Genomic DNA, 26,811 nt, shown 5'->3' on the forward strand with positions numbered 1-26,811 from the left:
CTCTTTAGACCTCCTTCCATATTCTTCAAGCTACTTACCATGAGGTAGAAGCCTTTGCTGCGTTTCTGCCCCACCTCCTCCTGTTAGCATCCTCCATCCTTTCCTAACACACACAGCGTCCCTAATTGCTCCATCACCTTGCTGGATGATTCACGTATTTTGTCAGGAGTAGCACCAGCAAGCCTCTTCTAATAAGTAAGCCACTGTGTCCCACAAGAGGAGATCGTGTCGTCCTCCCAAATATAACCAGAACCTGTGACTATGTTGATCTTTCATGGCATAAGGGAGTGCACAGATGTGATTCAGGATTTTCAGATAGAGTGTGTGTCCTGGGCTAGAGTGAGACCTGACCCCCAAAACCAAAAAAGTTTAAAATAATACTTTATGGTTGTTTTTTTTTTTTTTTTTTTTTTTTTTTTGGTGGTAGGGTCTTGCTCTAACCCAGGCTAACCTGGAATTCAGTATGCAGTTTCAGGGTAGCCTGGAACTCACGTGCCATCACGCCCAGCTACTAGTCTGAAAGTTTTTTTTTATTGTGAATGATAACTTTATTTAGTCATCTGTTTACAACTGAAACTCTGGGAATTCAAAATTAAAATCTTTGCCTGTGAGCTTTTATTTATTTATTTATTTGAGAGCAACAGACAAAGAGGCAGAGAGAGAATGTGCCCATAAGTGCACTGCAAACGACCTCCAGATGCGTGAACCCCTTGTGCATTTGGCTAACGTGAGTCCTGGGGGATCGAGCCTCAAACCGGGATCCTTAGGCTTCACAGGCAAGCACTTAACTGCTAAGCCATCTCTCCAGCCCATCTGTGACCTTCTTATAGACACCAGAAAAGGTTTCAACCTTGTGCTCCACACTGTTCTGCTGGGCTTTGTCTAAATGAACCTTTATGAGCTGGCTGCCATCCAGTTTCTTGCAGATCCTCTTGCCCACAATTTCACTTGGGAAAACCAAGTCCTCAAGGATAGCATCATGCACAGCAGTCAGAGTACGGCTTCTGGGGCGCTTTTGCTTATTTTTCGTGTGGCTTTTTCTTGTTGGTTTAGGCAGAATTCTCCTCTGAGCTATGAAAACTACAAGTTTCCCACTGAACTTTTTCTCTAATTCACTCACTAGCCGAACTTGGATCTTCTGGAAAGATTTCAGTTGAGGAACTGGAACAAAAATGATGATAGCTTTCCGACTACCATCAACTTCAATTTCATCAGCCACAGTAATGTTGAGCTCCCGCAGCTCAAGCTGAACATGGCTTTGTCCTTGAGAAGCGCCGGCTTAGAAAGAGCTGAAAGTTTTTATGGGCTGGAGAGATGGCTTAGCGGTTAAGTGCTTGCCTGTGAAGCCTAAGGACCCCGGTTCGAGGCTCGGTTCCCCAGGTCCCACGTTAGCCAGATGCACAGGGGGGCGCACGCATCTGGAGTTCGTTTGCAGAGGCTGGAAGCCCTGGCGTGCCCATTCTCTCTCTCTCTCCCTCTATCTGTCTTTCTCTCTGTGTCTGTCGCTCTCAAATAAATAAATAAAAATTAAAAAAAAAAAGAGCTGAAAGTTTTTTTACAGTGTCAACAGACCCTGTCTTAAAGAAGGTGTAGCAAGCTGGGTGTGGTGGTGCACGCCTTTAATCCCAGCACTCAGGAGGCAGAAGTAGGAGGATTGTAGTGAGTTCAAGGCCACCCTGAGACTACAAAGTTAATTCCAGGTCAGCCTGGACCAGAACAACAAAAAAAAAGGTGTAGCAGACACCTAGAAGTTGACCTCTGACTTTCACACAAAACAGTTGCACATACTCATTAATTTATAAAAAAGAAGGAGCATGTGCTGGAGAGTTAGATTAGTTAGTTAGATTGCAGTGGCTGGAAGCCCTGGCATGGCAATTTTCTCTCTCTCCCATTCTCGCTCTCTTTCATAAAAATATAAGGCCAATCTGTTGGGCTTGCCTCAAAAAAGGGGGGGCTGGAGAGATAGCTTAGTGGTTAAGGTACATGTTTGCAAAGCCAAAGGACCTGGGTTTGTAAGACCTTCAAGGTGAGGACCCCACGCTCTACTCAGGTATGGTGACACCCCAAATCACTCACGAGAAATGGTCTTGATGCAAACAGCAAGAGGATTTTATTCCAAGCGCGCTGGGGCCCACAGTCGTACACCACGCAGGGGTAGAGGACTGCAGAGCCCCGGATACAGAAACAGGACAGTTTTTATATGGTTTCTAACAAAACCTGTGCATTAAAACCAATCATTTCTTAGCATCAGGATCCCGCGCAGTGCAGGCCAGTCGGTTTATGCCACTGTATAGTTTCTAGGCCAATCATTTAAAATTACCCAAGCCTGTGCTCCGTGGACCAATCAGTTTCCTATAACCTGGGCAGTCAGCATTTGCCCGGGCTCCTGGGTGGGGGTGACAAAGTGTGGTTAAGACAGGTTACTGGGGCTTATGGTGCGAGCAGTTTACAGAAACCAGATGAGTGGTTTAATCAGTTACTCATTTCCCGTCCCTGTCTTACATACACCCTTTCATCTAGTTTTATACCGAGAGCGGCTCTGAAACAATCTGAAACAATAAGGGTGACCTTTCACCTACTTCCTGGCAGAGAGTAGGGGCTGGAGTTTGAGGTATGCAGGGCCCCTTAGGAGGCCGGAACTAAAGCTCCTTTTGGAGTGTGATAGTATTTCTAGACTCCTGACTTCTTGGGCCTTTCAGGTTCAATTTCCCAATACCCACATAAGCCAGATGTACAAGGTCTGGAGTTTGTTTGCAGTTGAGGTTCTGGTGTACCTCTTCTCTATCTGCCTCTTTCTTTCTAATAACTAAAATAAAATAAGTATTTTAAAAAAATTAAAAGAAGGAGGGATGGAGGGATGGCTTACCAGTTAAGGTGCTTGCCTGCAAAGTCAAAGGACCCAGGTTCAGTTCCCCAGTACCCACATAAGTCAGATGCAAAGGTAGCACATGCATCTGGAGTTTGTTTCCAGTGGTTGGAGGCCCTGGTGCACCTACTCTTTCTCTGTATCCCTCTTTCTCTCTGTCAAATAAATAAACAAAAGTAACATGTGTTAAAATAAATAAAAATAAAAACAATGGGCTGGAGAGATGGCTTAGTGGTTAAGCGCTTGCCTGTGAAGCCTAAGGAACCCAGTTCGAGGCTTGATTCCCCAGGACCCACGTTAGCCAGAGGCACAAGGGGGCACACGCATCTGGAGTTCGTTTGCAGTGGCTGGAGGCCCTGACGTGCCCATTCTCCCTCTCTGTCTCTCTCTCTGCCTCTTTCTCTCTCTGTCTGTCACTCTCAAATAAATAAATAAAAATTTTTAAAAATGATTTTTAAAAAAATAATAAAATAAAAACAAATAGAGCAAGGGCTGGAGATCTGGTTTAGCCATTAAGGCCCTTGCCTGCAAAGTCTAAGGACCCAGGTTCAATTCCCCAGAATTCATGTAAGCCAGATGTACAAGGTGGTGCATGCATCTGGAGTTCATTTGCAGTGACTAGAAGCTCTGGCCTTCCCATTGTCATTCTCACTCTTTCTCTAATAAGTAAATAAAAATAAAATCTTATTTTTAAAAATTATATTTTTTTATTTATTTGAGAGAGTAAGAGAAGGGGTACACCAGGGCCTCCAGCCACTGGAAGAGGTGGCATGCACTTTTATTCCCAGCTCTGGGGAGGCAGAGGTAGGAGGATTGCCATGAGTTTGAGCCCACCTTGAGACTACGTATTGAATTCCAGGTCAGCCTGGGCTAGAGCAAGACCCTACTTAAAAACAACAACAACAACAAAAAAGAAATGTGTCAAATAAATTCCAAAAATGTTTTATTTTGAGCAATGCTACTCATCAAATATTTTATTATCTGTTGATTGTTGGTTTTTGAGGCAGGGTCTTATATAGTTAAGGTTGAACTTGAACTCCAGATCTTCATGCCTTTGACTCCTAAGTGTTGGTATGACAGGTATATGCCATCACACCTAGCCTCCATCTCCACTTTCCCCTTCACAACTCCACTGTCCATCATATCCCCTCCCTCTCTCTGTTAGTCTTTCTTTTATTTTTGATGTCATCATCTTTTTCTCCTATTTATGAGGGTCTTGTGAAGGTATTGCTAGGCACTGCAAGGTCATGGATATCGAGGCCAATTTCTGTCTGGACAGTTGCATTGTAAGGAGTGGTACCCTTCCTTTGGCTCTTACATTCTTTCTGCCATCTTTTCTGCAATGGACCCTGAGCCTTGGAGGGTGTGACAGAGATATTTCAATGCTGGACACTCTGTCGCTTTTCAGCACTATGTTGCCTTTTGGGTCATCCAGTGGTCAACACCATCTGAAAAGAGAAGCTTCTCTAACCAAAAGTGAGAGTAGCATTAACATATGAATATGAACATTAGGTGTAGTGCTTTCAGGGCAGTTTGGTGAAAATACTATATGCATTTAGCCAGACAAGAGCAGGCTTTATACCCCTAAGGCTCATGACCTCCCTGCCATAGGCTTTTGATTATGTTTATAGTACCAAGCATGTATTCCCTCCCATAGAGTAGGCCTCCAGTCCAATTACAGAGCAGTTGGTTTCTCTCAGAACAGATATGCCACTATTGCACCCATTTGGTCATTTGGTCTGTCTGGCTAAACTTGAGGCTTCCAATGTCCACTGTTTTACTACTGATGACTTCTGTCTCCCATAGTGCTGCATGCAGTGTAGCTTTTTTCAGCTTACAGTTGGCTGGTCTACAGGGAGGTTTTCAGCTTAGCCCCAACTTGATTTCTTAGTGACCTTGCTACCCAGGCATGTAGAATCTTCAGCAATAGGGTCTTAACCATCTGTTTCTGGTGGGAAACCAAGGGCCTTAGCAATAGCTTGTAATGTTTTAGAGGCAACAGGGACCTCCTTGGCCAGCAATTTACTGGAAGGCATCCCATTACCTGGCATTGAAATTTTTCTAGTAACAATCTATAGCTTCTGGGTGTGCCATTATCCAAAACTTTCATATGCCTTATTCAGAATATCTTGGAAAAAAAATTTTGTTTGGTTTTCTGAGGTACAGTCTCACCCTATCTCAGGCTGACCTGGAATTCACTATGTAGTCTCAGGGTGGCCTCAAACTCTCAGCAGTCCTCCTACGTCTACCTTCCAAGTGCTGGGATTAAAGGTGTGTCGCCATGCCTGGCAGAATATCTTGAACTTTGACCCTTCCTCCACCCTTCTCTTACTCAGTCTCTTCCCCTGGCCTTGCTTGGGCCTTTCCCCTCCCTGTAATCTGCTCTTCTACTTACATATATACAATATTATCCCCTTAAGTCCACCCCTCTTTTCCCTCCCTTACAGCCTTTTTCTAGTTACTGGCCTCTGCTACTGATTTTTGGTTCCAGCTCACCACAGGTCTAAACATTTGTAGCTAGGATCCACATATGAGAGAGAACATGTGATGTTTGGCTTTCTGGGCTTGGGTTACCTCACTTAATACCTCACTTAGATTCATCCATTTCCGTATAAATTTCATCATATATTTTAAAATAAAAATATCTCTTTGGGCTTTCAACTTATTCCCTGATCTTTTAGATTATTGGTTTGAAAATTTAACAATGGCCCATTATATTAGTAAAACTCATATTAATGGTTTTTGCTTATTTGGATGTGGTAGATCCTTAGTGTTACAGGTATGTTTATACACAATACCAGCCTTCAGTTTTGGTGACTGCTGTGTCTCAAACTTCTAATCACTGTAACAAGTGGTGAGTCTGTTTAAGTGTCACCAGAGGCTTATGCTTTTGCAATGGGACTACAGTGTCAAAAGTAGTCCTCTTCAAGCCAGGCATGGTGGCGCACGCCTTTAATCCCATCACTCAGGAGGCAGAGGTAGGAGGATTGCCATGAGTTCGAGACCACCCTGAGACTACATAGTGAATTCCAGGTTAGCCTGAGCTAGAGTGAGACCCTACCTCAAAACACACACACACACACACACAAAAGTAGTCCTCTTCCACCACCCCCAACCAAAAAAACAACCTAGGGCCAGAGGAAAGTTCAGTGGAATAGCACTCTGTATCTATCATGGCTGATGTCCTATCCTTAGCACCAGAAAAGTGGTATCTTTGCTCTTAAAAATGTTTCTTAGATTTTTTTTGGGGGGGGGTGGTGGAGTCTTACTCAGCCTACCATAACCTGGAACTCAGTCAAAATCATAGAAGTCTTCCTACCTCTGCCTCCCAGGTGCTGAGATTAAAGGCATGTGCTGCCATGCATGGCTGGGTTTTTGTTTTGTTTTCTGAGGAAGGGTCTCACTCTAGCACAGGCTGACCTGAAGTTCACTCTGTATTCTCAGGGTGGCCTCCAACTCATGGAGATCCTCCTACCTCTGCCTCCTGAGTGCTGGGATTAAAGACATGTGCCACCATGCCCAGCAAAACCCAAAGACTCGTGAGAGCTTGACACTAGAAAGCATAATCTTTGTCTCCATAGGATTCTGATCTGGTTCCCAATTCCAGATATGGGTTCCTTTACACTAAACAGATCTCTTAGTTAATCAGAAAGCTATTAGTTATCTACCAAGGCTGTGTGCCACTATTGCACTGGTGTATACATCCTGTCAGAGTGTTTCTTTCTGAGTAGCTGAGACCCCTGGTTGCTCAGACTATTGTTGGCCACTCTCCCCCAGTAGCTCATATAGTGCTTTCTAGCACTAGATGTCCAGCCTTCTTTTTATTTAAGTAATGAGATGATGAAAGGGCTACTTTCTAGTCATTGGAAATTGTGGCTCTGGGAAATGCTCATGGCTACATTTTGCTATCTATTTTGGTTGATTTAACTGGTAGCAGCTGTGGTTGGTAGTAGTGGGTCATCTGTCTCATTGACTTTCTGTGCAAAATATTAGTTATCAACTATCCCAAAGGACAAATGTTGACTCCATAGGCAATTACATTCCTATATTCTGCTTTAGGAGCCAGGGGTGTCCTGAGATCCTAACCAGAGAGTCTTCAATGCATTAAACACAAAGAAACAAGACAGCCAAATTCTTTTTTGTTGTTATTTATTTTAGTTAGGACAGAGAGAGAAAGAGAGAGAGAGAGAGAATGGGCAGGCCAAGGCCTTGAGCCACTGCAAACGAATTTCAGATGCATGTGCTACCTTGTGCATCTGGCTTATGTGGGTCCTGGGGAATCGAACCTGGGTCCTTTAGTGTGGGGAGCCACGCTGGCTTTGTCAGGCTTTGCTGCATCAGCTTGTTTACTGCTTTTGTATCCTAATCATTTGCACATGAGCATATGACGTTATCCTAACATGGCTGCTCACCTATCCCGATTGGGTGATGCAAAGTCATCTGATGAGACTTAAGCCAATCAGACAACATTTCACATCCACATGACCACAAGTATATAAGCTTGGCGCTCCGTAGGGTCGGGGTCCTTCTCTCTTTCAGTTTGGAGCTCCCAATAAAGTGTGCTTGAGAAGAATCCTGTTGTTGTCGTTCTTCCTGCTGGCGGGAGGGGTGCAACAAGTGGTGCCGAAACCCGGGACTTGTCAACAAAGGGCCAATTGAGAGGACCCCTCAGGACACTTCCGAGGGAGGATTCAGAACTCAACACACGGAGCGGGAGTACCGGTAAGTTCCCCTGGATGTGCTATATGCTAAGTTTTGGCTTGTAACTGATCTGTAAGTCTGATATACATAAGTTAGTTGATCGTCTCAAATGTATATAAGGTTGCAGAATGGAACACCACCATTCCACCTTTTTGCAGCCGCTAGGTAGGGACATTGACCGCGAGGCAGAAACGCGAAAGTTGCGTGCAGGTACACAGCCCTTATGGCGTTTGGTGCGATCATGTTTGGAGGACAAACATTGTGAAGAGGTGATCAGGGAAGATCAACGCATATTAGCACATCATCAAGATAGCATGTCAGAGTCTGAAGAAAATAAAAGGGGAAAACAAAAAAAGGTTAAAATAAAAAGAGAACCTAGGTTTCAGACAGAACAGAATAAAAGTGCACAGAATAAAAGTGAAACGCAAAAGGGAGGGCCAAATTCAGGTCCAAAGCTATATCCAGATTTGACGGAACTTGTAAATTTATATATAGAAAGTTCTAGTGAATCTGAGGGAGAATAATTAACTCCAGAGGAAGAACAGGATTTTGAGGAAGTAGAGGCCGAGTGTGGTCGGGAATGTTCTAGACCCAGAAAAGATGGTGTCTTTGCTCCTCTGCCAGCTTATGCCTCTACGAGCAAGAGGTGTAAACAACAAGATGGTCTACTTCCGCCCGGGGCGTGTGCTTCATCCGGATGTAGTTTGATAAAACCAGATACTTGGAGAAAGCTGGCTAGTGCTTATCCAGTTTTTGAGACTCATGATACACATGTTAGATACCATGAACCTATAGGGTATAAGGAGCTCAAGGATCTTGCAGAAGCCGCTAGAACTTATGGGATAAATGCTTCTTTTACTATGGCGTTGTTAGAACATCTTGCTAATAGAGCTTTGACCCCAGCAGATTGGTTTGGAGTCTCTAAGACTTGTCTAAGCCTAGGACAATATTTAGACTGGAAATCTTTATACACTGATGCTGCCCAAAGTCAAGCCAGAACTAATGCAGCAAATGGTCAGCCTGTATGGAATTTTGATATGCTTATGGGACAAGGACAATGGCTTAATAATCAGATTGCCTTTCCTCTTGAAGTTTATACACAAATAAATAACATTGCTCTCAGAGCCTGGAGGGCATTGCCAAATAAAGGGGAAGTATCAGGCAACCTTACTAAAATTATTCAGGGGGCTACTGAACCATTTTCAGACTTTGTAGCTCGCATGATGGAAGCAGCTGGTCGTATTTTTGGTGATGCTGACCAAGCCATGCCACTTGTGGAACAACTAATTTATGAGCAATGTACTAAAGACTGTAGGAGGGCAATTACGCCCTGGAAGAGAAAAGGACTTCAGGCTTGGATGAAAACCTGCAGAGAAGTTGGTGGTCCACTATCTAATGCAGGGCTTGCTGCAGCAGTCTTGGCTGCCACTAGGGGGCACAGAGGAACTTCTTCATGCTTTAAATGTGGGAAGACTGGACATTTTAGAAAACAATGCCCTCAAAATAGTTCTAGAGTGCAGGATCAGGTGCGCTTACCTGGCTTATGTCCTAAGTGTAAAAAGGAACCAGTTTGGGTACCTCAGTGGCCCCTGTCCTTAGAAAAACTCCTAGCAGCAAAAGAACTAATACAAGAGCAATTGTCATTAGGTCACTTAGAAGCCTCTCACTCTCCTTGGAATACTCCTATTTTTGTTATTAAAAAGAAGTCTGGAAAATGGCGGCTACTTCATGATCTCCGAGCTGTAAATGCACAAATGCAAATTATGGGTCCGATTCAGCGAGGTCTCCCTTTGTTATCTAGCTTGCCGAATGGCTGGCCTCTTATTATTATTGACATAAAAGACTGTTTCTTCTCCATTCCTTTGGCTTTGGAAGATTGTAAACGATTCGCCTTTACTCTACCAGCTATCAATCATGAGGAACCTGATCAACGGTTTCAATGGAGAGTTCTCCAGCAAGGGATGGCCAATAGTCCTACTATCTGCCAACATTATGTAAGCCTAGCAATAGCACCTACTAGAAAGAGATTCCCAAAATTGAGGATTTGCCACTATATGGACGATATCCTTTTAGTGGCTCCCGTAGAGAATATTTTGTCAAAAGCTTTTCTATCTCTCAAGAAGGATCTTGAAGTCTATAGTTTACATATAGCTAGTGAAAAGGTACAGAAAGGACAGGTAGGTAATTTCCTCGGAGCAACAATTACTAAACATATTATTAGACCTCACAAATTACAAATTAGAATAGATGCATTGAGGACGTTGAATGATTTTCAAAAGTTGTTAGGGGATATAAATTGGATCAGACCATATCTAAAGATTCCTACCCATGAGCTGAGACGCCTATTTCAAATATTGGAAGGTGATTCACATATTTCTTCATTTAGAGCTTTAACTCCAGCTGCACGAGTAGCTATTTTTAAAATAGAGCAAGCGTTACAGTCTGCACAGTTATGCAGAATAGTCCCAGGACAAGCTATTTTATTGTGCATTCTTGCTACGCCAGAAACTCCTGCAGGAGTCTTATGGCAACAAGGTCCCTTACTTTGGATACATTCTCATTCTTCTCCTAAAAAATGCATAGAGCATTATCCTACTATGGTAGCCACCCTTGCTCTTCAAGGTATAAAGTCATCTTTGATGCACTTTGGTGTGGCACCTGATTCTTTGATTACCCCTTATAACTTTGAACAGGTACGTATTTTAGCTGCTACTACTGATGATTGGGCCATATTGATGTGTTCCTTCTCTGGAAGATTGGATAATCATCTACCCAAAGATCCTTTATTACATTTTGTCTCGCTACACCCCATTGTGTTCCCTAAGATTACCTCGCAGTCACCTATTGCTGATGCTTTAGATATCTATACTGATGGCTCTAAGACAGGCCTTGGAGCCTATGTAATTCAGGGACAACAACCAGTTACTGTACAATTTGAACCAAATACTCCTCAAATAGTGGAATGCCAAATTGTATGTCATGTGTTTGAACTTTTCAGTGAATCTTTTAATCTCATTTCTGATTCTCAGTATGTAGTTAATGCTATTAAAAATCTAGAAGTAGCAGGCCTCATTAAAGATTCTAGTCCTGTTGCTGTATATTTATCTAAATTGCAACGTTTAATTTGGTCTCGAACCAATCCATTTTTTATTCAACATATTAGAGCTCATTCTATGCTTTCTGGTCCCATGGCTGTTGGCAATGATTTTGCTGATAAAGCCACGCGGGTTTTTTTTCTTCTGTCCTTGAATAACTTGTCTAAGGCTCGGGATTTCCACAAATTGTATCATGTGTCCTCTGCAGTGCTGCGTAAAAAATTTAATATATCTCGGGCCATGGCACGTGATATAATTGTCAACTGCCCTGCCTGTGCCCCTTTCTTGCACTCTCCTCATATTGGCATTAATCCTCAGGGACTGCGTCCGGGAGAGATTTGGCAAATGGATGTTACGCATATCCCATCTTTTGGCAAGTTGCAATATGTACATGTATCTATCGATACCTGTTCAGGAATTATTTATGCTTCTCCTTTTGTTGGTGAACGTACTCAGCATGTTATTACTCATTGTTTAGAGGCCTGGGCAGCTTGGGGTAAGCCCCGGGCGTTGAAGACAGACAATGGACCTGCTTATACTGCAAAAGGTTTTCGCCAGTTTTGTGATGCTGTGGGCGTCGCTCATACCACTGGCCTTCCTTATAACCCGCAAGGGCAAGGCATTGTTGAATGAGCCCATCGTTCTATTCAAGAATGCTTACAAAAACAAAAAGGGGGAATAGGCCAAGGCCACACCCCCAAGAATAAATTACCTCTAGTACTTTTTACTTTGAATTTTCTGACGATTGATGCTGCGGGTCTAACGGCAGCTGATTGCCATATGACCCAATCCCCTTCTTGTTATGAAGATGTAAAATGGAAGGATGTACTTGAAAATGTCTGGAAAGGCCCGGATCCAGTTATAGCCAGATCCAGGGGAGCTGTTTGTGTTTTTCCACAGGGCCAAGCTGATCCTATCTGGGTGCCAGAGCGGTTGACTCGAATTGTACGTCATGAGAAGACAAGGAATGACAACCTTCTTACTACTACTGATGATCCTGAGCCTGCTCCTGCCGATGATGATAAAGGGAATTAAGGTGCAATTTTGGGCTGTGCCAGAACATGGCCTGTCCCTATGCCAGTTCAGTCCTGTCTATCTTCTGCATTTTCTTTCTTTAAGGAAAGGGTGGGGGTGGCTATGAGCAGCCCTTCTGTGTGGTATGGTGTTCTGTCTCTGGCTTATCTGTCGAATCAGACGACAACGTCAGCAGGATAACGTAAAGATTGTTCAGGCACTTATGGCTTTGGATCAAGGAGCATCTCCACAAGTGTGGCTGGCGAGCCTGCGAGATGGTTAGTTCCACCCTGCCTACTGTAAGGCCTTTGCACACCAACTGACCTTGTTGTCATTGCACCTTGGAAGGCTTACATCCCTGCATGAACAGCCTTTGCACCCCGAAGGGATTTTTCCCATTGCACTCGGGAAGGTGCTTAAGCAGGCTTTTGGTCTTGGGCTCTACCCTCGATCAGACTGGCCATCATGAGGGCTGGTCCTGGATCGGGTATCCTGAGGTTCAAAACAATTTTTATAAGGGGGAACTGTGGGGGAGCCGCGCTGGCTTTGTCAGGCTTTGCTGCATCAGCTTGTTTACTGCTTTTGTATCCTAATCATTTGCACATGAGCATATGACGTTATCCTAACATGGCTGCTTACCTATCCCGATTGGGTGATGCAAAGTCGTCTGATGAGACTTAAGCCAATCAGACAATGTTTCACATCCACATGACCACAAGTATATAAGCTTGGCGCTCCATAGGGTCGGGGTCCTTCTCTCTTTCAGTTTGGAGCTCCCAATAAAGTGTGCTTGAGAAGAATCCTGTTGTTGTCGTTCTTCCTGCTGGCGGGAGGGGCGCAACACTTCGGCTTTGCAGGTCTATGCCTTAACCACTAAGCAATCTCTCCAGCCCAAGAGCCAAATTCTTTGTGATTGGTTACGACTTCTAAAATGGTTTCAAAACAATTGAAGTTCAAAAAAATAACAAATATCCCTCCTTATCTGTGCAGAGCTGGGAGTGGAAGACATAAAATGAGTAAACGATAAGTGGCACTGCTTGCCCTTGCCATCTGTTCTGCTTTCTTTGAAGACTCAGGGTGTGTTATTTTGGTTTTAGGCAATAGTTATGTTGCCTTCAGGACTAACCCTTGCTCTGAGAGGTAATACAGACTGAGACATTTGGGAACCTCTGGTGATGTTTCATCAAATGATCAGCACATAAACCTATATGTATATGTATCTATGATATAGATTTTTGATTTGTTAATATTCAATTCATGTCCAACAACTCCATAATTTGTGCCTATATGAAACTTATGTAACACAGTTATTTTCTTCATGTGATATATTACAACCTTTTTGTATTTAGAAGCACCAGACATTTTTTGTTCTATACTTTAGGGGCTTAAATTTTTTAAAAAATTTATTTGCAAGGGGAGAGAGAAAGCGGGGAGGGAGAGAGAGAGATAGAAAGATTGAGAAAGAGAGAGAGAGAGAATGAATGAAAATGGGTGAGCCAGGGCCTCTGGCCACTGCAAATGAACTCAAGATGTATCTGGCTTTACATGGGTACTGAGGAATTGGACCATCAGACTTTGTAAGTGTGATAGTTAAGGTGTTGTCAACTTGATCTGTTTAGTAATCCACAGGTTGCTTCTAGAAAGGATCAACTAAAGGAAGAAGTCTTTCCCCCAGGATGAGCCCTTCCCCCAGAGTGGGTGGCCCCCGCTCAGAGGGGGACTTGATATAAGGAAGCTCTGGGTAAAAAGAGTTCCTTCCTTCCTTCCACTTGGATGCGGGAGCTGCTCGCTACCTTCCGGCATGGATTGAAGACCAATGTGGACTGAAGACCAGCATCTACTGAAGACCTGCTTGGATCGAAACCCAGCGGCTCCTCAGGAGGCCTCCAGGCTTTCCAGCACCATCTGCAGTGCCAGGTCGGGACTGCTGAGGCATCTGGGCACGAGGACTGAGCAGCTACCAGGTTCGGTGATTCTCAGGCCTGCAATTGCTATTGGACTACTGTAAGCTAAACCAATAAATCCCCTTTTTAAAATAATTAATTCTATCAGTTCTATTCCTCTAGAGAACCCTGACTAATACAGTAAGCAAGTGCCTTTAATTGCTGAGCCACCTTTCCAGTTCCACTTTAGGGTCATTTTAAACAGTGGAATTGCCAAGGAATGACATGGGATGAAGAAAAAACAAAAGAGGGCTGGAGAGATGGCTTAGCGGTTAAGCGCTTGCCGTGAAGCCTAAGGACCCCGGTTCGAGGCTCGGTTCCCCAGGTCCCACGTTAGCCAGATGCACAAGGGGGCGCACGCATCTGGAATTCGTTTGCAGAGGCTGGAAGCCCTGGCAAGCCCATTCTCTCTCTCTCTCCCTCTCTCTGTCTTTCTCTTTGTGTCTGACGCTCTCAAATAAATAAAAAATTAAAAAAAAAAGAAAAAGAAAGAACAAAAGAAACCCCAGGACCCTGTATACTGTGAAAGGACCCCTTGTTTATGATACAAGAGCTGAAACGTTAAGGAAGAGAGAACATCACCTAGATAACCCCTCTTTCAGTTTCATTCTCATTCCACAGCCTTCTCAAGCAGTGCCACCAACTGTGGACCAAGTATTCAAATACATGAGCCTATGGGACATTCTGCATTTAAACCTCAACTTGCTTGTAAATTTCCACAAATGACTGTGAAGGGACACATATATTGATTTCTGAGTTACAAATAAATTTTAAGAAGGAAAAAAAGATAAAAACAAAGAAGGAAAAGTAATAAAAAATAAAAATAAGTAAGTATCTTTTAATGGGTAGATAAATTGGCAAACACAGAATCCACAACTAATGAAGATCCTATACTTAGATTTGTTGACACAAAAGTTTCTGGTTTTGAGCTGGAGAGATGGCTTAGCTGTTAAGGTGATTGCCTGTGAAGCCAAAGGACCTAGGTTCAATTCTCCAGTACCCATGTAAGCAGATGTACAGGGGGCACATGCATCTGGAGTTTATTTTCAGTGGCTAGAGGTCCTGGCATGCCCATTCTCTCTCTGTCTATCTGTCTCTCTTCTATCTCTTTGCTTGCAAATAAGTTAACTTAATTTAATTTTTAAAAAGTCATTTTTAAAAATGACCTGGCCAAAAATGTAATTCTTTTGTTGTGATGACTGTCTTTTATTTATGTTTATTCAATAACTCTGTTATCTAGCACTGTACAGTTTGTCATTTCCTGTTTATGGAGTCCTTGATTAGAGAAAATGCCTTGCCATTAAGACCTTGGAGTTACCAGGAAATTGGGCAAGAATATGTGAATTGCAGAGAAGAAAAGAAAAGAGATGTAATTTCATCAGAGATTTGTCAAGATATGAGACTGTGTTCTGAACAACAATGTCCTCCAAGTGGGTTTCAGAAACTACCCCAGTTAGGATTCTCTGGTGGCAAGCAACAGATGTGTACTCTGGCTCAGTCTAGTCACCCAGGGACTTAATGGAAGGAGATGATCAGGAGCAGCTCTCTGAACAGAAAGTGAGAAAAACTGGGGTGAGGATAGGAACTGAGAAAGTGCAAGAGGTCTTTGCTGTGTGAACTCTGAGACTTCCAGTGGTTCAGACACTTGCCTACAAAGCCTAAGGACCGAGGTTCAATTCCCCCAGGACCCATGTAAGCCAGATGCACATGGTAGTGCATGCGTCTGGAGTTCATTTGCAGTGGCTAGAGGCCCTGGTGCGCCCATTCTCTCTCTGCCTCTTTCTCTCTCTGTCACTCTCAACTAAATGAAAAAATTTTAAAAAAAGAAACTGGAAATAGAAGGAACATATCTCAACATTAGAAAGGTTGTTTATGACAAACCTATAGCCAATATTATACTAAAGGGGGGAATAAAAGGTGTGAGCTACCATGCCCAGCTTATATCCTGGATATTAATCCTTTGTCAGATGTATAGCTAGCAAAGATTTTTCTTCCATTCTGTAGGTTGCCTCTTTGCTCTATTCACAGTGTTCTTTGCAGTACAAAAGCTTTTTTAAAAAGAATTTTTTTTGAAGTACTTATTTATTTATGAGGTAGGGTCTCACTCTAGCCCAGACTGACCTGCAACTCACTATGTAGTCTCAGGGTGACCTCAAACTCACAGTGTTCCTCCTACCTCTGCCTCCCAAATGCTGGGATTAAAGGTGTGTGCCACCACTACCGGCTTTATTTATTTATTTATTTATTTATTTATTTATTTATTTATTTATTTATTTATTATGAAGGAGAGAAAGAGAGAGAGAGAATTGGCACAATAGGACCTCTAGAACTTCAGAAGCCACCTGTGCACATGCACGACCTTGCACATGCATCACCTTGTGCATCTGGCTTATGTGGGATCTCTGGAGTTGAACATGGGTTCTTAGGCTTCACAGGCTAGTACCTTAACTGCTAAGCCATCGTTTCAGCCCTAAAAAGCTTTTTAATCTCATGAGGTCCCAATGAATGATGAGCTACAGGGGTTATATCAGGAAAGTTGTTGCCTATGCCAATATGTTGAAGTGTTTCTCCTACTTTTTCCTCTGGCAGTTTCAGAATTTGAGGTCTGATATTAGTCTTTGATCCATTTAGACTCGATTCTTGTGCATGGAGAGAGATCCTTCTTCATATAGATATTCAGTTTTCCTAGCATCATTTGTTAAAGAAGCTATCTTTCCTCCAGTGAATATTTTTGGCATTTTTGTAAAAAATCAAATGGCTTTAGCTGCCTGGGTTTATATCTGGGTCCTCTATTTGGCTCCATTGATCTACATGTCTGGTTTTGTGCCAGTACCATGCTGTTTTTGTTACTATGGCTGTGTAATATAGTTAAAAGTCAGGTATTGTGATACTGCCAAATAAAAATAAAAATAAAAATAATGGGCTATGTGGAGCCAGGTATGGTGGTGCACACCTTTAATCCCAGCACTTGGGAGGTAGAGGTAGGAGGATCGCCATGAGTTTGAGGCCACTCTGAGACTACATAGTGAAATCCAGGTCAGCCTGAGCTAGAGTGAAACCTTACCTTAACTCCCCCCCCCCAAAAAAAAGGGCTATGTGACTAGTGCTGGAAAGCGCTACAGGAGCTACTGGAGGAAATTGGCCAACAATGGTGTAAGCAAGCAGGGGTTTAAGCTACTCAGAACTAACCAAGAAGTACACCCCAGAGCAATGGTGACACACAGCCTTGGTGGGTAACAAATGGCTTTCTGATTGGCTAGGAGATCTGCTCAGTGGAAAGAAACTCCTAGCTAGAACTGGGAACCAGGTTAGAATCCTAAGGAGACAAAGATTATGCTCTCCAGTGTCAAGCTCTGCATAGTCTTTGGCTAAAAGAGGGGCTACATCCATCAAAATCTCCCTAAATTAATAACGTGTACCCAATTTAACCTATGCTGTCTACTCTCCATTGGAGAATCTATTTTTTCTTTTTCAGAAGGTAGCGAGACCTGAGGACATAAACCACCCCTCGCGTTTCAGCCAAGACACAGGTGAAACCACAGAGGAATTGGGGAAGCTGCTCCTTCCACCACGAGCCTGACAGTCAGCACTAGGGTGAAGTAGATAGATGCTGAGGATTCTCAAAAGGGAGAAATTGAGAGGCTCCTAGAAGCTCATCACTGAAGTAGATTTAAAGCACACCCACCAAGGCTCAGGGAATTTTGAGGAAGAGGGGATAGAAAGTTTGTAAGAGTCACAGGTTGGGACATCATGCTCAGAGGCATTGCCTCTCCCCAATAACTGCTCCCACAATGCATAACCCACAACCCCATGGGGAATATCAGCAACCACACTGAGGAGGACCCCCATTGGGATGGGGGCAGGGAGGAGGGAAAAGATGGTACCACCACATGATGTATCCATGCAAATTATATTCTGAATTTAAAAAGGGAGGGCTATGGAACTGAATAGAGAGTCTCAAAAGAAGACATACAGATGGCAAATAAACATCTAAAAACATGTTCTACATTTTTAGCCTTCAGGGAAATGTAAATTAAAACTACTTTGAGATTCTCTCTCACTTCTATCAGAATGGCTATCAAGAAAACAAATGCTGCCAGGCGTGGTGGCGCATGCCTTTAATCCCAGCACTCAGGAGACAGAGGTAAGAGGATTGCCATGAGTTCGAGGCCACCCTGAGACTCCATAGTGAATTCCAGGTCAGCCTGGGCTAGAGTGAAACCCTACCTTGAAAAACCAAAAAAAGAAAAAGAAAAAAAAGAAAACAAATGCTGGCAAGGATGTGGAAAAAGAGAAACCCTTCTGCATTGTTGGTAAGAATGTAAACTGGTACAGCCATTGTGGAAATCAGTGTGGAGGTTCCTGAAACAGCTAAAACTGGATTTACCATATGACTCTTCTATATTGCTCCTTGGTATACATCCTGAGGATTCTACTCACTAACTTAGAGATTCTTGTTTATCCATGTTTATTGCCACTCTATTCACAATAGATAGGAAATGGAACCAGCCCAGATGTCATTCATCTGATCAATGGATAATGAACATGTGGTATATTTATGCAATGGAGTTCTATTCTGTGGTAAAGAAAAATGACATCATGAAATTAGTAGAGAAATGATGGATCTGGAAAGGATTAAGTTAACCCAGACTCAGAAAGTCAAATGTCACGTGTTCTCACTCATATGTGTATCCTAGTTACAAATATTTACATTTGTATGTGAGTTGGAATAAAAGCCAGTAGAGGCCAGCAAGTAAGAAAGGGGCTATAAGAGAGGGAGGAGAGAAGAAGAATTAAAGAGGGGTATTGTGTATTTATATAAGTACAGGAACAGATTACTGGGGGTGCAGTGGCCTAAGTGAGCTCAGGGGAAGGGATTGAGTAAAGGTGGGAGGAGGGTTAATCAAAATTTAAGATGCTATGAATAAGCCATATGGAAACCTACTTTTTTGGACAATGGAGCATCCAGAAGTCATAGATTGTGACTAGAAAAATTTCAGTCCCAGGGATGAGATATCTTCCGGTGAGTTGTTGGCCAGGGAGGTCCCTGGTGACCTAACACATTACAGGCCATTGCCAAGACTCTTGGTTGCCCACCAGAACTATATGATAAGACCCTATTGCTGAAGACTCCATATGCCTAGGCTATAGGACACTGAGAAATCAAACTGAAGTTGAGCTGAAAATCTCCTCCCTATAGACCAGCTGATAGAAAGCTAGAAAAAGCTATGCTTCATACAGCCCTATAGGAAAGAGAAGTGAACATTGCAAGCCTTAAGATTGGCCATTGAGGTCAAATGTGCAATAGTAGCCATCTGGTGCAATAGTAGTGTGTCTGTTATAGGGAAACCAGCTGCTCTCTAATTGGACTGTAGGCTCACTCTACAGGAGGGAATTCATGCCTGATACTGAAAACCTAGTCAAAAGCCTGTGGCAGGGGGAAGGTCATCAGCTCTAGGTTATAACACCTGCGGGTGTCTGGTCAAATGCATATACTATGCCCACCAAACAGCCCTGTAAGCATGTTTCTTAATGTTCATACCCATATATTAATGCTACTCTCACTTTTGACTAAAGAAGCTTCTCTTTCTCAGATGGCAGTGACCTTGGGATGACTCAGAAGGCACCATGGTGCTGAGAAGAAGTGACAGGAGTTGAGGAGTGCTCAACACTGAAATACTGCTATCACATCTTCCAAGGCTCAGGGTCAATTGCAGAAGAGGGGGCAGAAAGAATTCAAGAGCCAAAGGAAGGGTAGGACACCTTCCACCTTCCAGCCCTACCCTTTGTCTTTAAAGAAGGATGAGGGGGCAGGAGAGATGGCTTAGTGGTTAAGCACTTGCCTGTGAAGCCTAAGGACCCTGGTTCGAGGCTTGATTCCCCAGGACCCACATTAGCCAGATGCACAAGGGGGCGCAGGCATCTGTAGTTCATTTGCAGTGGCTGAAGGCCCTGGCATGTGCCCATGCTCTCTCTCTCTCTCCCTCTTTCTCTGTCAAATAAATTAAAATAAAATAGATGGATGACCTGGGCTAGAGTGGGACCCTACCTCAAAAATAAAATGGATGGTACACCTGAGGTTGTCCTCTGGCCTCCACACTCATGTGCACACATTTGCACAGGCACCTGTACATACACATGTGCCTACACACATGAACATGCATACTTACATATCCATACCACACAGAAACAGAAAAAAGAAAGTCTACTACACGTTCCTATTATCCTGTCAATTGATCAGAATACAGTCCAGAAATAAAAAATATAGGGCTGGAGAGATGGCTTAGCGGTTAAGCGCTTGCCTGTGAAGCCTAAGGACCCCGGTTCGAGGCTCGGTTCCCCAGGTCCCACGTTAGCCAGATCCACAAAGGGGCGCACGCGTCTGGAGTTCGTTTGCAGAGGCTGGAAGCCCTGGCGCGCCCATTCTCTCTCTCTCCCTCTATCTGCCTTTCTCTCTATGTCTGTCACTCTCAAATAAATAAATAAAAAATGAACAAAAAAAATTAAAAAAAAAATATAGTGAAGGGTTGGAGAGATGGCTTAGTGATTAAGGTGTTTGCCTACAAAGCCAAAGGATCCATGTTTGATTCCCCAAGACCCATGTAAGCCAAATGCACAGGATGATGCATGTGTCTGAGCTTGTTTGCAGCTGCTAGAGGCCCAGTTTCTCATTCTCTCTCTCTCTCTTTCTCTCACATAAACAAATAAAATATTTTTTAAATATAGTGTATATTTATTTTTGTGTGTTTTTCTGAGATAGGGGTCTTGTTTTAACCCAGGCTGACCTGACACTCACTCTATAGTCCCAGGCTAGCCTTGAACTCACTACCTCCCAAGTGCTAGGATTAAAGGCATGCACCACCACACCTGGCCTCATGTAAATTTATATCAGCATTTAAATCAAGGAAAGGAATAAATATCTGAAAAAATGCATAAATAAATAGGGTGAAAAAGTGGCCAGCTCTTTGGGAAAGAAAGATCCTACCTTGTACCTTATACAAAAATTAATTTCAGATGAAAAAATATTTGAATTGGGAAATAAGAATATAGGGCTATAGAGATTTGGCAATGGTTAAGGAACTTGCCTGCAAAACCTAATGACCTGAGTTTGTTCCCTAGTACCCATGTAAAGGCAGATGCACTAAGTGGTACATGTATCTAGAGTTCATTTACAGTGGCTAGAGGCCCTGTTGTGCCCATTCTCTCTCTCTCTCTCTTTCTCTCTGTCCTGTCTCTCTGCTTGCAAATTTTTTTTGTTTGTTTGTTTTTGTTTGTTTTTGAGGTAGAGTCTCACTCTGGCCCAGTCTGACCTAGAATTCACTATGTAGTCTCAGGGTGGCCTCAAACTCACAGGGATCCTCCTACTTCTGCCTCCCAAGTGAGCCACCATGCCTGGCATAAATAAAATAATGTTAAAAAGAAATAAAGCTGGGCATGGTGGCACACACCTTTACTCCCAGCACTTGGGAGGCAGAGGTAGGAGGATCACTATGAGCTCAAGGTCAGACTGGGACTACAGAGTGAGTTCCAGGTCAACCTGAGCTAGAATGAGACCCTACCTCAAAAAAAAAAAAAAAAAAAGTAGTGAGACCCTGTCTTGAAAAATAAAAAGGGCTGCAGGGATGGCTTAGCAGTTGAGGTATTTGCCTGCAAAGCCAAAGGACCCAGGTTTGATTCCCCAGGACACACATTAGCCAGATGCACAAGGTGACACATTCGTCTGGAGTTCATTTGCAGTGGTTAGAGGCCCTGGTATGCCCATTCTCTCTCTCCCTCCCTCCCTATTTCTCTGTCAAATAAATAAATAAAAATAAATAAATATTTAAAAACAGAATCTCGGATGTCTAAAGAAAAGAAAAATAGATAAAAAAAAAAAAAAAAAAAAAACAGACTCTCCAGCTGGCTGGTGAGAGGGCTCAGCGGTTAAAATGAAACCCAGATTCAATTCTTCAGAACCCATGTAATCCAGTTTTACAAGGTAGTGTATGCATCTGGAATCTGTTTGCAGTGACAGGAAACCCATGCACACCCATTCTCTCTATCTGCTTCTTCCTTTCTCTCTCAAATAAATAATAAATAAAATATTTTAAAAAATGATTCTAGGGGACTTCTGGATAAGATGGTGGCGTAGGAACTACACTACACTAAAGCAGCTTAGGGGAGAAAAAGCACACACACACACAGAAACCTGGCAAAATACACTCTTCTACTAAAAAGTGAGGTGTACAATAAATTGCCAACAGCAGCAGAGAAGTAGGAGAGACCCAGAGCGTCCAGAGCCTGCACAGGCAGCCAGAAGCGGCTCCAGCAGTGGCGGCAGCTGGGACACAGGGCCACCGCTCAAGGCTCGGTTTGAGCTGCAGGAAAAGCCAGGTGAGGGGATTTTCCACTCACACTGGAGTTCTTTGCAAACTCAAGAAATGTGAAGGGAGAACCACAGTGAACAACGGAGGAACAGATCACAAGGTAGAGGATCCTGTGGACCAGCAGGAGAACTAGAGCCACCATCCAGAGCCACCCGTCCCCCACTGCCAGCACAAGCACAAGAGACCAGGAGAAGGGAGTTCACAGCACCCAGCACGGGAGACCAGAGCAGCTATCCAGCAACCCAGCCAGCCTACTTGAACCCACAGCACACCAAAGAGGGACCCAGGTGGGAGCACAGCATAACTGAGACCAAAATCATCCCAAAAGGTAACTAGGATTACACCAGGTCTGTACCTGCCAAATAAGCCAGGTATATAGGCCTGAACCGGAAGTGTTAATTGCACCTTCAAAATCGGGATAAATTATATGTTAAATCAGATGGATGATCAGATTTGCTATTCTTAAATAAGCCATATTTTGGGCTTGTTATTTGTTGCTTCTTGATTTATAGTGGCTTTGTTTCCTCTTCTGTTGTACGTTAGGGAAGGGTCTCACTGGGTCACAAACTGACTTGGAACCCTCAACAGACCAGAAATCTTAACCTCCTGGTTTTCAGGATTAAGGATGTGATACACCACACACCCTAAGGGACAGTGACTTTGTTAGAGGATCTGGTTGTCATAATACCTACTCTTCCATAAATACTCTGTGTTGTTTTTCATTGAATGTGCACATTGCTTAGTTAAATTTTAGAATCTGCCTGTATTTTCTACCACTCAGCCTATTTGACTTATCTCAGAGCAGGCAAACCCAATACCTAGGGTCACTTTTGTAGATACTTTAGAGTCTTAAGAGCCACACCTAACATCGTAAGCTCCTACCCTGAATATATATAACTTCAGATTGATTGATATATCTAATAACACTATCGCTAACCATAAAATCCAAGTACTAAATTAATCTAAGATGCAAAAATATATACATTATAACACAAGAAACACCAAAAATCAAGACAATATAAATCCACCAAAAAGTATTAATGCATCAGAAATTACCTCCAGTAGCCAGGCGTAGCGGCTCACGCCTTTAATCCCAGCACTCAGGAGGTAGAGGTGGGAGAATCACCATGAGTTTGAGGCCACCCTGAGACTACATAGTGAGTTCCATGTCAGCCTGGGCTAGAGTGAGACCCTACCTCAAAAAACAAAAACAACAACAACAACAACAAAAAACACCTCCAGTGAGAATGAGTTAGAGGAAATGTCTGAGAAAGATTTCAAAAGAATGATTATAAATATGCTCTGTAGCAGGCAGCTTCAGGTTCACTGAGATGAACTCCAGACCAGGCACAGTTATGGAGGAAGTGATATTTATTGAAGCTTACAGATCCAGGGGAAGTTCCATAATGGCCAAAGGAGCTGGCCTGCCTTCACAGGTCCAAGCAGAGAGAGAGAGAGAGAAGCACAAGCCAAAGCCAAGAGCCAAAAGCCACAGCACACTTCAAGAACTCCAGCTAGGCACACTTTGCATATATTTAGATTGAAATCTGAAACTCACCACCACACCTTAAAATCCACCCAGTGACACTGCCTCCAGCCAAGTGGCTACAGAGCAAACTACAAACAAATAAAAAGCTGAATATATTGGGGCCATCTATTCAAACCACCACAAACTCAAAGAAGTCAAAGAGGAAATCAAAGGAATCAAAGAAGACACAGGTGTTGGGCCCTAAAAGGCCCAGGCATGAGGCCTAGTGGAACTTCCTGAGTCTAGCTAAAGTTTGGCGACCTGTCTCTGGCCAGCTAGGACTCAGCACGAAGCCTAATGGCTTCTGGCCTGCTACCTCTGCATGGCAACTGTAATTACCATTTCAATAGTTAAAGTTTACTATTGGCCCTTACCTCTTCCCCCATCCTAAAATCCCCACCTTCGTCCCCAGCATGATATAGGCAACTGCTCAGAGTAATAAAGCGAGTTGTTTCTGGGAGGAGTTGTTTCTGGGAGTTCCTGCATCCAAAAGACTCCCGACTCAGTGTGGTTTTTCTCCGGTGGCCAGGAGAGGTTGCTGAATCATCCGACGCTTATTATCCCCTCACCCCCTAGGGAGGAACCAGCAGGCCTGGTCCTTCCCTCGGTACTACCTGACTGGGAAGGAACCCAGCACTCAGGAAACCAATTTAATGAAGTAAAGACGTCAATACAAGATATTAATAAGGAAATAGAAATAAAAAAAGAAAAACCAGTTTGAATTACTTGCAATGAAATAAAAAGCTCTGTAGAAAATCTCACCAGTAGAATGGATGAAGGAGAGGACAGAATATCTAAACTACAAGACCAGGTAGGAAATCAAATAGCGCCCAACAAAGAGAAAGACTAACTAACAGGAAAGCATGAATGGGAATTGCAAGATATTCAGGACACTGTGAAAATATCAAACATAAGAATTCAGGATATAGTAGAAGGAGAAGAAGTTCACTCCAAAGGCATAGTAGGTATTTTCAACAAACTCATAAAAGAAAACTTCCCCCAAATTGGGAAAGGGGTGCCAATGCAGATACAGGAATCCTTTAGAACACCAACCAGACAAAACCTAGAAAGAACCTCTCAATGCCATATTATAAGTAAACTACCAAACATACAAACCAAAGAAAATATATTGAAAGCAGTTAGAGAGAAAAATCAAGCTATCTACAAAGGCACGCCCATCAGGATTATAGCAGATTACTCAACACAAACTTTAAAAGCCAAAAGGGCTTGGAGTGATGTATTCCAAGTTCTGAAAGATAACAGCTGTCAACCAAAGTTACTTTATCCTGCAAAGCTATCCATTCAAATAGACAAAGAAATAAGGACATTACACGACAAAAGCAGGCTAAAGGAACATTGGAAGAGAAAACCAGCTCTACAGAAAATACTTGAAGGAATCCTCCATGCTGAAGAGAAAGAAAAGCACACATATAAGGAACTTGGAAAAAACAAACAATACTCAAATACTACTTAATACAAGAGAGCAAAGGTAAAACCAGAAGAACTACAAAAAAATGGCAAAAATAAATACACACCTTTCAATAATATCTCTTAATATCAACAGCCTCAATGCCCCAACAAAAGACATAGGTTTGCAAACTGAGTTAAACAGCAGAATCCTTCAACTTGTTGCCTCCAAGAAACTCACCTTTTTGCAAAGGATGGACACTATCTTAGGGTGAAAGGTTGGAAAATGGTGTTTCAAGCAAATGGGCCTAGAAAACAAGCAGGGGTTGCTATTCTAATATCTGACAAGGTAGACTTGAGTCCAACATTAGTTAGGAAAGATAAAGAAGGTTACTTTATATTGATTAAGGGCACACTCCAACAGGAGAACATTACAATCCTAAACATATATGCACCTAACATGAGGGTTCCCATCTTCATCGAACAAACACTATAGAACTAAGGTCACAGATAACAGCAAACACAGTGGTAGTCAGTGATTTCAACACCCTACTCTCATCAATTGACAGGTCATCCTGGCAAAAAACAGAGAGGCATCTGGATTAAATGAGGTCATAGAACAAATGGTCCTAATAGGCACATACAGGACATTTCATTCAAATGCTGCTGAATGCACATTCTTTTCAGCAGCACATGGGATATTCTCTAAAACAGACCATATATTAGGACACAAAGCAAATCATAACAAATACAGGAAAATTGAAATAACTCCTTGCATAGCATCTGACCACAATGGAATCAAACTATAAATCAATAGAAAAGCTATAGAACATATACAAAATTATGGAAACTAAACAACCCACTACTAACTGATGAATGGGTTAATGAAGACATCAAGAAGGAAATAAAAAAATTCATAGAGTTAAATGATAATGAGACACAACAACCCAAAACATTTGGGACACAATGAAGGCAGTCCTAAGAGGGAAATTTATAGGCTTAAGTGCCTGTATTAAGAATTTAGGCCAGGCATGGTGGTGCACGCCTTTAATCCCAGCACTCAGGAGGCAGAGGTAGGAGGATCACAATAAGTTTGAGGCCACCTGGAGACTACATAGTTAATTCCAGGTCAGCCTGGATCAGAGTGAGACTCTACATTAAAAAAAAAAAAGAAAGAAAGAAAGAAAGAAAGAAAGAAAGAAAGAAAGAAAGAAAGAGAGAAAAGAAAAGAAATTAGAAAGGTCTCAATAAATGACCTAATGCTTCACCTTAAAGCCTTGGACAAAGAATAACAAGGCAAACCAAAAATCAGTAGATGGGAAAAAATAATAAAGATTAGGGCAGAAATTAATGAAATAGAAACCAAAGGGGAAAAAATACTAAGAAACAATGAAACTAAGAGCTGGTTCTTTGAAAGGATAAACAAGATTGAAACCCTTAGCAAATCTGCCCAAAATAAAGAGAGAAGTGCACAAATTAATAAAGTTAGAGATGAAACAGGCAGCATCACAACAGATACCACAGAAATTCAAAGACTTATAGGGACATACTAAAAAACATATAGTCCACTAAGTATGAAAATCTGAAAGAAATGGATGATATCCCCGGTTTATATGACCAACCTAAATTAAATCAAGATGAAATTAATCACTTAAGTAGACCCTATAACAAGTAAGGAAATCCAAATAGTTATCAAAAATCTTCCAACTAAAAAAAATCCAGACCCAGATGGATTTACTGGATAATTTTACCAGCCCTTCAGGGAAGAACTAACACCATTGCTTCTTAAGCTTTTCCATAAAATAGAAAAAGAAGGAATCCTTTCAAACTCCATCTCTGAAGCCAGCATCACCCTGATACCAAAACCAGGCAAAGATAGAACAAGAAAAAA

At 42.6% G+C, this 26,811-nt stretch overlaps 1 protein-coding gene across 1 annotated transcript; it reads right to left on the reverse strand.

Moving 5' to 3' along the window:
• Positions 1–547: 547 nt before the first annotated feature.
• Positions 548–11,301, reverse strand: LOC123463517 (40S ribosomal protein S7-like). The gene is made up of 3 exons (XM_045159519.1): positions 11,202–11,301; positions 821–1,263; positions 548–612 (listed from the first exon to the last, which is right to left on the reverse strand). Exons 1-3 carry the CDS (start codon positions 11,299–11,301, stop codon positions 565–567), a joined length of 591 nt encoding a protein of 196 aa, XP_045015454.1. The 3' UTR covers positions 548–564.
• Between the last annotated feature and the right edge of the window lie 15,510 nt (positions 11,302–26,811).

This window comes from Jaculus jaculus, chromosome 9 (assembly GCF_020740685.1).
Source record: "Jaculus jaculus isolate mJacJac1 chromosome 9, mJacJac1.mat.Y.cur, whole genome shotgun sequence".
NCBI lineage: Eukaryota > Metazoa > Chordata > Mammalia > Rodentia > Dipodidae > Jaculus > Jaculus jaculus.